Genomic DNA, 12,387 nt, shown 5'->3' on the forward strand with positions numbered 1-12,387 from the left:
GGGAGGACAAGCTTCCAACGGGCAAAGCAGTCCCTGGGCTGTGGGGGGCTGGTGCTTCCCTCCACGGCAGTGGCAGCCTCCACACCAGGCGGCACCTGCCCGCAGGCACCCAATGCAGGCAGTCCCGGGGGCACTGCAGCCACAGAAGGAAGGACTGGGTCTCCGCACAGCTCAGGCAGGCAGGCAGGCTCCAGGGGAGGAAAAAAATGAAGATCAGGCTCGCTGCTTTTTCTTTTTCTCTTCGGTGGAGCCTGCCTTCCCGGGCTGCTGTCGGGCTGCCTGCATGAACTGCCTGCACAGCCCCTGAGCTGCATGGAGCCTGGTGCTTCACTCCATGGCTATAGGGCAGCAAACTAAAACTCCTCACAGGTGTTTTAGTTTGCTGCACCCCAAAGTCATTTAAGGCGCATTATGCCACCGAATGTGCTACAGCAGCTGGAATTAATACACAATATGCCGCTGACACATGCAAACACCAACACCATTAAAGTGGTGCAAAAGCATGTAACCTGCTTTAAAGTGTTGTGCATACATGCCCCTTGTTTCATCTACACACGTCCCAAGACAATAGAAACAGAGCTGATGGCAGAGTGGGTCAGGCAAATAACACACTTGCCTTGTGTGTTACTCTGAAATATGTTTCACACTCCACAGATGCCTAGAAAGACAGATGGAGCCCTCTGAAATGACTACATCTGAGTGCTCCCCACAAAGCCATTTGGCCCTGGTGGAAGGTGCCAGATTGACAGTCCTGGAGGACTGCTGCTCTTCCCCAGGATCCATGCAGTCTGAGCAACACATACTTCCCTCCCCCATCACTCTGCTTCAGCCTATCCTTAAGAGGGCAAGTGCAGCTTACAAGCCCTGTGCTGCTCTGCTCCTCTGTGCCAAAGTCATCAGCAAGGTGCTGGTTGTAATAAAGGTTCAAGTGAGACCCACCAAACTCATTGCATGAGGGGCAGGGCTTTGGGTGCTGCTGGGCAAAATGTGGCTGGGTAACTGAGAGTCAGAGACCCTTGCTTAGCTGGTTTTGTCTCCCTGGGGGGCAAGGCAGGCCTTCTTTCTTTCTACCCATCCTTATTCTTTCTACTTTTCCCTCCCTCCCTCCCTCCTTATTTTTCATCCAGCACATACTCTTCTTTTTTCCTCTCAGCCTCTGGCTGTCGTTGGCAGAGATGGTGGGGAAAGGGAGGGGAAGGAGGAGGTTCAAACCATCCTTAACAGAGTGCTCTCTGGTTTCAGGTTCTCCATCCCCTCAGTGCCAAAGGCCTCTTGTGGGCTAAGATCTAGTGTAGGGAGTATCTGAGGTCCTGGACTAAAGAGTCTGGGATGGAAGATGCTTGCCTGTAGTATCTGAGGGCACCCAAACCCCAAGACCTCCGGGTTTGGGCCTGCACATAGGATGCCTGCAAATGGATTTGGGAGTATCTGAAGTCCTAGGGCGATAGGTCTGGGATGGAGGATGCTCCCCGGTTTTAGCGCCATACATGGTTTTTGGAACGATTGAGTTTTGCTCAATTGAGATGATTTGGAGCTGATTTGGTTGTTTTGACCTGGAACACAAAATATATTTAAAAAAACCAAAAATGACCCTGCTGTACTGAGGTGCATACCTGGGGTGATTACAAAGAGCTGAGAAAGATCTCAACCAATTCAGGCACCTGACGAGAGAAGGAGAGAGGTGGGGTGGAGGACTACCCATTTGGTCCTGGTGGGCACTCTCACATTTTGTTAACTATAACAGAGGATTTCCAAGGTGTTCTGGACTCAGCCTCTCTCTCTCTCCTGGCATTTGAGCTGCAGAAGGGATTGCAACTGGTCTCATGTGGAGTGGGTATGTATGGCGGGTCTGGAATTTATGGGACCCATGATAAGCTTGTCCAGTCGTCCTAAAATAATAAAATATAGACTCAAGGCTGATGCAAGATAGGATCAGCAATATCAGGGACTGAGGAAAATTACTGATGCTCTTCAGCTGCAAAATAAAGAGCCTGGAGAAGAAAAGTCATCTCATCAGTGCCTCCTCTGTTCTCGTTCCTGCAGAGCTGACCCTTCCTGACAGGGCATTTGCTGTCCCAGGGACTGGATGTTCCAGCTTGCTGGGGAGCATTCCTGCAAGCCATCTTTCTAGTTAGTTTATGCAAGGGCTCTTCATTACCCAGACTTGGGGACCCTTCTTTGGAAGCATATGCATAGGAGTTGGGAAGGACTGACTTATGGGAGAGCAGACGAAGGACCAGCTGAGGGTTTAGGAAGCCTTGATTCTAGTCCTGAATCTGTCACTGAGTGATTCCCCTTTCTGTTCCTCAGTTTCCCCAGCTGCAAAATCAGGGCAAATGACCTGAGAGGAGTGTTAAAATATCAGGATGAAAAGTCATAGGTATTGCTGACCCTCCAAGTTTAAGGGGCTTTTACTGAGGGTCAGTTTTGATGTGACATGCTAATAGTCTTCAAAAAGTAAAGGGCTACTGCAGAGGGGAAGATGAGAAATTGTTCTCTGTCCACTGGGAAAAGGACAAGAAGCGATGGGCTGAAATTGCAGCAAGGGAGATTTAGGTTAGATGTGAGAGGAACTTTCTAACTGGAAAGACTGTTAAGCACTGGACTAGCTTACCTTGGGAGGCTGTGCAGTCTCCAACACTGGTAAGAGCCAGGTAGAAGAATATCTATCAGGAATGGTTTATGTATAGCTGGTCCTGCCCTGGGTCAGGCAGTTGGACTTAGATGACCTCTTGAGCTCCCTTCCAGCTCTACTCTCTATGACTGCAACCTAATTCTCCACAAGTTACTTAAGCCTCTGGAGGGTTCTTATGTGTTGTCCATGGGAGGTCCCAGAAGCACCACATTGCAGAGCTGCACTGCAGCCAGTTGAAGCACAGGTGCACAGGTGCGTTGGAAACAAGAGCAGTGACTGTGTGGTCCATTGGATGGCTAGTCAGCATCAAGCCCTTCCAGGAGCATCCTCAGTCAGCAGACAATGCAGCTCTCTTATCATCTCCTCCTCCCTGTCTTGCTGGTATGAGCTGTTCTGGTCTTCCTCTTGCAGAGGTATAAATGCCTCAGTTAGATGCAGTGTCCCCTGCTCCAAAACCAGATTCGCAGCTGTCCATACCAGGGTAATTCACAGGGGCTTATGCCTTATCTTACCCAGGCACATCACATTTACCCAGCGGGTTTCACCGCACAGCAAAGAACCCCTTACACAAGCAGGGACCTGCAATCTGGAATCTTGAAGGTGATTTCAGGTTAACCATGCTTGGTGGTGTCAGTTTTCTTCCTCCCCTGCTGTCTCAGAGTGTTCCCAGTGAAGATGTTTCTGTGTTAATTACTAAAAGCTGGTTTCTTTCAATGCCAGAAAGAAAAAAAAAAGGTACGTATTTTGTAAGTGCCAAGCTCCTGGTGTTTTGGAAAGCTTTACAAGTCCGGGGAAGGTTTGGCTCCTGCTGCTTGTTATCTAAGATTTCTGATTCTGCCTCTGAGTCACAGCGCGACCTTGGGAAAAAAACTTTGTGCCTTGGGGCCTGTTTGCATGAAAGAGCATCACCCGTTTAACTTCAATCACTTTCAAACCTGAGTTAGTCCGTCCAGTGCAAAGCCTTCCTTTGGTTTAACAGCGGCTTCTGGCTTATTGACTTCAGCTAAATCAATTCAAGTCACTTTTAAACTAAGTGTGTCCACATGGGATTGGTTTGACTAAATTGGTTTACAAACTGATACATGTTCACAGGAGGAGACCAGGCCTTGGTCTGCACATCTGTAAAAGGAAGATAGTGACCCTGGGACTCAACCACCTGGAACTGTTTGTGGGACACTCAAAGATCCTTGGACAAAGGGAATGAGATGGGCACAGCATACTATCTTGACTTTTTATCCTTCCTGTTTCCAGAGGATTGTGTAGGACATATCTATTAACTGTTGACGAGGCATTTCTACCACTTAAGGAAGGGCCTTTGCAAGGGCCATTGCCTGCCTCTTAGGAAGGGAAGTGTCTTACCTTTTAGCTGTATGGGCATCAGACAGCATTGACCAGCTGTGACAAAGCTGGTATAGAAACAAGTGCTTTGAAAAGGACAGGGAGGGGAGTTTTGGGAGAAGAAAGAAAGGACACGGAGCAGGGAAGAGCCAGGGCCACTTGGCCTGGCAGGGCTGTCAAGGCAGGAGCACTGTATACCTTGGCTGCTGTGGGAGCTGCAGTCTGGCAGTGCTCACATGTTCCTGTGAAACAGGTGCTGTCATGCTCAGGTCAAAATCAAGGAGCCTTAACATCCTCCCCCCAGCTCAGGAGAAGAGGTCCTGCAAGACAAATCCCATTGATTGTCACTGAAGCTCTGCAAAGAGGGAGGCACTTCCAGCTCCTGCCAGACACCTGGTTTCCCAGGGCTGCAGGACTGCAAGGCAATTCTTTGTTTTGGAGGGAGTTTGCTTCCCTTGAGTTAGTGTGGTAGTCACCATCAGTCTCACGTTGGTTTATATGGCCCTGATCTGGGCTGTAGTAATATTTATGGCACTAGCCTGTTTTCATACTTGGCGCAGGTCTTGTTGTGGTAGGAAGCCTTTCTTGAGGCTTGTCAGGAGAGCGAAACCCTGCTCTGATAGAGGTGACTTGACTTGTTCAGAGCCAGAGTGCAGGGGTGCGTGTCCATAGATTCATAGATTCATAGATGTTAGGATCGGAAGGGACCTCAATAGATCATCGAGTCCGACCCCCTGCATATGCAGGAAAGAGTGCTGGGTCTAGATGACCCCAGCTAGATGCTCATCTAACCTCCTCTTGAAGACCCCCAGGGTAGGGGAGAGCACCACCTCCCTTGGGAGCCCGTTCCAGACCTTGGCCACTCGAACTGTGAAGAAGTTCTTCCTAATGTCCAATCTAAATCTGCTCTCTGCTAGCTTGTGGCCATTGTTTCTTGTAACCCCCGGGGACGCCTTGGTGAATAAATACTCATCAATTCCCTTCTGTGCCCCCGTGATGAACTTAAAGGCAGCCACAAGGTCGCCTCTCAACCTTCTCTTGCGGAGGCTGAAAAGGTCCAGTTTCTCTAGTCTCTCCTCGTAGAGCTTGGTCTGCAGGCCCTTGACCATACGAGTTGCCCTTCTCTGGACCCTCTCCAGGTTATCCGCATCCTTCTTGAAGTGTGGCGCCCAGAATTGCACACAGTACTCCAACTGCGGTCTGACCAGTGCCCTATAGAGGGGAAGTATCACCTCCCTGGACCTATTCGTCATGCATCTGCTGATGCACGATAAAGTGCCATTGGCTTTTCTGATGGCTTCGTCACACTGCCGGCTCATGTTCATCTTGGAGTCCACTAGGACTCCAAGATCCCTTTCCACCTCTGTGCCACCCAGCAGGTCATTCCCTAGGCTGTAGGTGTGCTGGACATTTTTTCTCCCTAGGTGTAGCACTTTGCATTTCTCCTTGTTGAACTGCATCCTGTTGTTTTCTGCCCACTTGTCCAACCTATCCAGGTCTGCCTGCAGCTGTTCCCTGCCCTCTGGCATGTCCACTTCTCCCCATAGCTTTGTGTCATCTGCAAACTTGGACAGAGTACATTTGACTCCCTCGTCCAAGTCGCTGATGAAGACATTAAAAAGTATCGGTCCAAGGACCGAGCCCTGCGGGACCCCACTGCCCACACCCTTCCAGGTCGAGACCGACCCATCCACCACGACTCTTTGGGTGCGACCCTCTAGCCAATTCGCCACCCACCGGACTGTGCAGTCATCCACATCACAGCCTCTTAGCTTGTTCACCAGCATGGGGTGGGATACCGTATCGAAGGCCTTCCTGAAGTCTAAGTATACGACATCCACCCCTCCTCCTGTGTCCAGGCGTTTCGTAACCTGGTCATAGAAAGAGACTAGATTGGTCAGGCACGATCTGCCCGCCACAAACCCGTGCTGGTTTCCCCTCAGCATAATTTGCCCTGCCGGGCTCTCACAAATGTGAGCCTTGGTAATTTTTTCAAAGACTTTACCAAGGATGGAGGTGAGACTGACTGGCTTATAGTTGCCCGGGTCCTCCTTCCTCCCCTTTTTGAAAATGGGGACCACGTTAGCCCTTTTCCAGTCCTCCGGGACTTGGCCCGTGTGCCACGAGCGTTCGAATATTCCCGCCAGTGGCTCTGCAATGATGTCAGCCAGTGCCTTCAGCACCCTCGGATGGAGCCCATCCGGGCCTGCCGACTTAAAGGCATCCAGTTCTTCCAAATGACTCTGCACCACCTCAGGATCTACGTATGGAAGTCTGGCGCCTTGCTGCAACCCCAGTGAGAGACTTGTCGTGCCCCTCACTTAGGAACACTGAGGCAAAGAACTCGTTGAGGAGTTCAGCCTTGTCCCCCCTGTCTGTCACCAATTGTTTCTGCCCATTTAGCAGGGGTCCTATTCCTCCCTGGGCCTTCCTTTTACTCCCAATATATCTAAAAAACAATTTCTTGTTGTCTTTTACTTGGGTTGCCATCCTCAGCTCCATGGTAGCTTTGGCCCGTCTAACTGCCTCCCTACAAGCACGAGCAGAGGAGGTATATTCATCTTTAGTGATCTCACTCTGTTTCCACTTTTTATGTGCTCCCCTTTTGGCCCTTAGGCTGCCCTGGATTTCTCTGGTCAGCCATGGAAGCCTCCTGGCCCCTTTCCCTTTTTTGCCATGCTCAGGGATCGTTTTGCTTTGTGCCCGAAGGATCGTTTCCTTTAGGCACAGCCACCCTTCTTGGGCTCCCATCCCTTCAAAACTCCTACTCTTCAGTGCTTCCTTGACTAATCGCCTGAGTGCATTGAGATCAGCTTTCCTAAAGTCTAGCACTTTCACCCTACTAGTTACCTTACCCACTCGCCGTCTTATGTTGAATTCTATTATTAGGTGATCACTGTCTCCCAAATGGCTACCGATCTGGAGGTCCCCTATCATGTCATCTCCTGTTGCCAACACCAGATCCAGTATGGCATTCCCCCTAGTGGGACCATGCACCTCCTGTGTCAGGTGGAAGTCCTGTATACAGGTTAGAAACCTGCGTGAGCGATGGGACCTTGCTGTCTGCGTCTCCCAGCAGATGTCCGGGTAGTTTAGGTCCCCCATGACTACCGCCTCTTTAGCTTTTATGGTCTCCGAGAGTTGCCTCAGGAGCCCCGCATCTATTTCTTCCCCTTGGTATGGGGGTCTGTAGCAGACCCCTACCACCAAATCCCTTTCTCCTTGCCCCCCATGTAGCCTAACCCACAATCCTTCTACTTCCTCAACCTTGGATTCTGTCTTGATGAGGGTTGATGTATATTGCTCACTGACATAAAGTGCAACCCCCCTCCCCCCCCCCCTTTCTTCCCCGACCTGTCCTTTCTATACAATCTATAGCCCTCAATATGTACTGCCCAGTCATGGGATGAATCCCACCAGGTCTCTGTTAGCCCCACTAAGTCATAGGTGTTTAGTGCAAGCAGGAGCGCTAGTTCATCCTGCTTGTTCCCCATGCTCCTAGCATTAGTATATAGGCACTTGAGCCCTGCGACTGGTGCCTTTGCTGCCCCCCCGCTCCGAGTCCCAAGGGGCCCATTGTTTCTTACCTTCTTGTTTCTTACCTGTTCTGTAGTGCTGGTCTCCCCATGGCTTTCAGGTTCCCAATGTTCTCCTTCTTCAGGCTGGGCTGTCCTTGTGGGTGCCACCTGGTTTGGTGGTCCACAGCTTCCCCTGCCCTCATACTCCCCTCCCCCCGACGAGCCTAGTTTAAAGCCCGCCGGAGGAGATCCGCCAACCTAGTAGAAAACACACGCTTACCTTTGGGGGACAGGTGAAGCCCATCCCAACTGAGCATGTCCCTCGTCGTGATGTGCGGGTCATGGTCCAGGAAGCCGAAGCCTGCCTCAAGACACCACTGCCGAAGCCGCCAGTTGGTCTCTCTGATGCAGTTCTCCTGCCGTCTTCCTTGTCCGGTCACTGGTAGGATGGAAGAGAAAACCACCTGTGCACCGAACTCCTTCAGCACGCCACCCAGAGCACTATAGTCCGCCATCAGGTGATCGGGGGTTCTCCTGGCCGCATCATTAGTACCCACATGGACTAGGACCATGGGGTAGTAATCAGTGGGCTTGATCCTGGCCTGGATTACCTCCATCACATCCCGAATCTTTGCTCCAGGGAGGCAGCATACCTCTCGTGCCGAGGGGTCCTGGCGACAGATGGGTCCTTCCGTACCTCTCAGGATGGAGTCGCCTATGACGAGCACTCGTCGCCTCCTCCTCTGGGTCCTCGTGGATCTCTTGATCTGTTTGGAGTGTGAAGAACGTGGTGTTTCTTCTTTCCCAAGGGTTTCCTCCTCCCCTTCCATCTCCTGCAGGGTCGCCAGGGCCTCGTACCTGTTCACCAGTCGGACTGGAGAAGCTCCAGGAGCACAGGATCCTCAAGTGATTCAGTATCTGCGATAGACTTTTGTTTACTGTGTATTAGCCTCCCATTTGCCTCATACTGTCTTCTTAGGAGCTCACGGTGACCTCGCTGACCTGGGTTGGCTGTGCCATGCCCTAACCACCTCTGACTCCCAAATCTTCCAGTCCTTCATCCCACCATGGCTTGGGGTAGTGAGCGTGCCAGAGCATGCTAAACCCAAATGGACTGAGCTAATCTGGATTCCACCCTCCGTTCCTCAAACCCCGACTGGTTCTGATAGTGATCTGCTGAGCTGATAGTCTCTGCTTTCTGAGAACAAAGGCTAAGTCATGGGCATCCGTTTGACTCCCATTTTATTACTGGCCTTATCTGGGATGCAAACAGTGGCCACTTGGGGAGCAAGGATCCAGATTTAGAGAACAGAGGAGACAGCCCTTTATGGGCTTAATCTCCTTGGTTAGAGAACAGGAACTCAGTTCCCCCACGGACAATTGTAGTGTGTAAGCCTGAGAGCAATAGAACATGCCCCTGGGAATTGATTCACAGGGTGGGGATCTGGGCATAACCAGCCCTGGTTATGATGCCAACCTTTGTGGTGATGGTGCCACCAGCCCCAGACTGTGAGTGAGCAATTGTCTCACTGTTGGCTTTGTTTTGTCCTAACACAGGGAGAGGAGAGACTTGGCCTCATTCAGAGCCCTGGGCCCTTGACTCAGTTCCTCACCCCTCTCCATTGCCCTTTCTCAGGGGACCTTGGTATGTGCTGCAGGGTGTTTTTAAGCAGTGAGGGGTCATCTCCAGTGAGACAGCCACCCAGAAAATTAGGCTAAGCTATGTGGGCAGTGCTGGAAGCTATAAAGTCCATCTAAACTCCCCTCCTCAGCCAGCAGCTGATGGCTCTGTAAGACAAGGTCCCAGGCTTTCTGGTATACTTGGCTTCCAAGAATATGCCATGATTGATGCCAGCTCCCATCCCTCCCTAGAGCATGCATTTAAGATACCAGGGATGCTCCTTGCCTTGCAATCCCCAAACATCAAAACCTTCAAAGGAGCATTTGCCCTCTGTTCCAGGCTTTTGGCACCAGCCCCATGAGGGCATGTGGGGAGGTGAGGAGGCAGAAGGGAGAAGAGGGGAGATCCCTTAAAAATAAGAGATCTTCCCTGACATCCAGGGCTGAGGAACAGGGAGTAACCCACCTTGAGGGGCACAGTGGCTACCAGTGAGAGCCTGAGCTCACTTTGGCTCCCCTTTATTTCCCTCTGGGTTAGTTTTACTCCTGACCTGCCCTAACCACCTGAGCTGGTATGTCCCTGGTTGCCTGCCTGCATGGTCCCCTTCCTCCCAATGCCCCCCTGCTAACGCCCAGCACCCATCCCAAGATCATAGCAGCATTAGGCAAAAATCACTGGGGAGGGGACTTTAAGTAGAAACTAAGCCAGGCTGTGTGTCAGTTTAAAGTCAACAGTTCTCAAGAAAACAGAATCTTAATGGTATTTTTTTGTTTTGTTCTTTTTGTTTTGTTTTTTGTTTTTTTTGTTAGCAACCCAACTACTGGAGCTTTAAGGTCAGTATTTCTGATTTTTCACGCTTCTGTTTAAGATGCATGCGCTTTTCAACCTTTCTACATCTCTGTGTGCTTGGAGGTGGGTGGGGAGCCTGGGAGCTCAGCTCAGACTTTCCTGTGTTTGGTTAGTTTGGGGTTTGATTACCAGTTTAAGCTCATGAGAAGGCTGCTACTGCTGCTGCTGCTGGTTCTTCATGGTGAGTCTGGTGTGGCAAACCCTCCCTATGGGAGAGATGAATGTAAGTCACATCCTGATCTCAGGTGCACCAGTCTAAGTCCACACTCAACCTGTTGAAATGAAGAGCTGATCTGGACTTATCTCACCTGGCAGAAACCAGAGTCCTGACTCCAGGATTCTGGAAAAAGAGCAAGGGACACTGCAGCCATTCTGGATAGATTCTGAAATCCAGCCCAGTTTGGGCTGTCCTGCCCAGAGGCCAGGTCAGGGCTCCAGGTGATTGAGATCCTCATGCTCTTCTAAGTAAATCCAGGGAGGGAAAGAACAGCAGATGCAGACAGCCCTGCACACCTGTTGCATCTTAGCACGTTCGAAGTGTAGAGAGCTCTGCTAATCCTTGTACCACTCCCCACCGCATACTGCACATCCATCACTTATGTGCACTTAGGCTGGACAGTGACACCACTGCACTAATGAGTTTCACCTTGAACTTCTCATGCATAAGCACTGTGCTGAGAAAGGGGTTCCCCAAACTCCCCTGTCTGTTGATAGACTTTAATTAATAGATGTGAGAGAGAATTTCATGGTTTTCTCCAAAACAAGAGATCAACACACACAAAAAAAGCAAAGTCACTCTGGAAATCAAAGCTGTAGCGCCCCACCCAGCAGTATCACTGACAGAAGCGGCCCCCTGTCATAGCAGTCATACGGACCCCTCTGCACAGAAAGAGCCTGAGTCACTAGTAGCTTCTGTGAATATAGATGTAGTTAAAAAAGTAACTCCCCTTCCCCAGCCACCCATTATTGGACTGATCCTGCCAAATAAACTTTGGTCTGGGATGTTGTGCCCATCTGGAATGGAGCTGAGTCATGCACAAAGCAACAGCTGCTGTGTGTTTGGCTGGCAGAGGCTGAGGTATGGGAGGATGCAAAGCCATCCCCTCACTGTTGGGGAACCGCCCTGCTGCCTGTTATACAACCCTCAGCTTCACAACCTTCCGTAGTGCAGCCCAGTGGACTAGTGAAGCCTAGTGCTAAACCCAGGCAAGGTGTTGAGAGTCTCCTGAAAGCCACTGGGAATGCTGTCAAGCACTCGGGCAGGGGTCAGCAACCTATGGCACACAAGATGATTTTGATTGGCACCATAGGCACCGGGGCCGGGAGGCAGTCAGGGCTGGGGCTGTGCCCGCCAGGGCCAAGGTGGGGAGGCAGCCGTTACCAATGCTGCGCCTACCGGGGCCGGGAGGCAGCTGGGGCCAGGACTGCCAGGGCTGGGAGGTAGCCGGTGTTATGCCTGCCAGGGCCAGGGCTGTGCCTGCTGGGGCCAGGGCCAGCCCGACACTGGGCAAGGCCACTGCCTGCTATGGGCCTTTCCCCTCTCCCTGTCCCTTCCCCCTACAGACTTTCCTGCCTGGGGGGTGCCCCCAGACCCTGCCCCGCATGCCCAGTCCTGGTGCTTGGCATCCTGGTGCTGCCTCTGCCCAGGTGGGGCAGGGCGTCCGTCTGCCCGAGCCCCAGCTAGGTCTTCCCTTTCAGCTCAGGGGCTCGGTTCTCCCTACTCTGGGACCATCTGGGAGGCCTGAGTGACCTGGCCGTGGCGGTTGCTGGGGTGTTGCTGCCTCCCACTGCCGGACACTACCCTGGGCCAGTGGGCTTGAGCCATAGCTGGTAGTGGTGGGAGACATTGGTGGTGAGGGTCACATCCTCTCTTTTTTCTTTCTTTCTCTCTTTTCTTTTTCTTCTCTTCTCTGTTTCTTTTTTCTCTCCCCTCTTTTTTGTCTCCTTTCTCTTCTCTTTCTGTTTCTCGCTCTTCTCTTTCTCTCTTCTTTTCACTGTCATCACAATATGCTTAACAAAACAAATACACAAGAGTAAAGGTAGTATAAGAAGTTTTATTTATTGTCACCAGGTTTGGAATTTTTAGAAAATCTGGTATTTACCATAAAAAAGGCAACATTTATCATTACTAACTTTACTAATATACAGTGCGTCTTGCCATGTACCCCCCGCCATCGTTTTGTTTTTCTGGCATGCCAGCACTCTGGTACCTTCCAAGGTAGATGTGTTTTTTTCGGCGCTCTGGCCAAGAAACTTTGCCTACCCCTGCACTAGGGAATGGGGGCCTGTGATAGGGCAGGTGCACCTGCTTTATAGCAGGCTTGGAAGGAGAATACAGCCAGTCCCGGGGCACACCGCCGTATGCATTCAGGTAGTCAGTGGACACCGTAGTGGTGTGAAGGACTTCTGTAGAGCACAGGGAGAGC

General features: G+C 51.2%; 1 protein-coding gene across 1 annotated transcript in view; it reads left to right on the forward strand.

Moving 5' to 3' along the window:
* The window catches only part of SRCIN1 (SRC kinase signaling inhibitor 1), a 205,837-nt gene that overhangs the window by 122,493 nt on the left and 70,957 nt on the right, over positions 1-12,387 (forward strand). The window contains exon 3 of the mRNA XM_059727015.1: positions 9,922-9,945. Within this exon, the coding sequence (XP_059582998.1) occupies positions 9,922-9,945 (24 nt within the window). The remainder of the gene's footprint in view (positions 1-9,921; positions 9,946-12,387) is intronic.

The sequence above is a fragment of the Alligator mississippiensis genome, chromosome 4 (genome assembly GCF_030867095.1).
Source record: "Alligator mississippiensis isolate rAllMis1 chromosome 4, rAllMis1, whole genome shotgun sequence".
NCBI classification, from domain to species: Eukaryota; Metazoa; Chordata; order Crocodylia; family Alligatoridae; genus Alligator; species Alligator mississippiensis.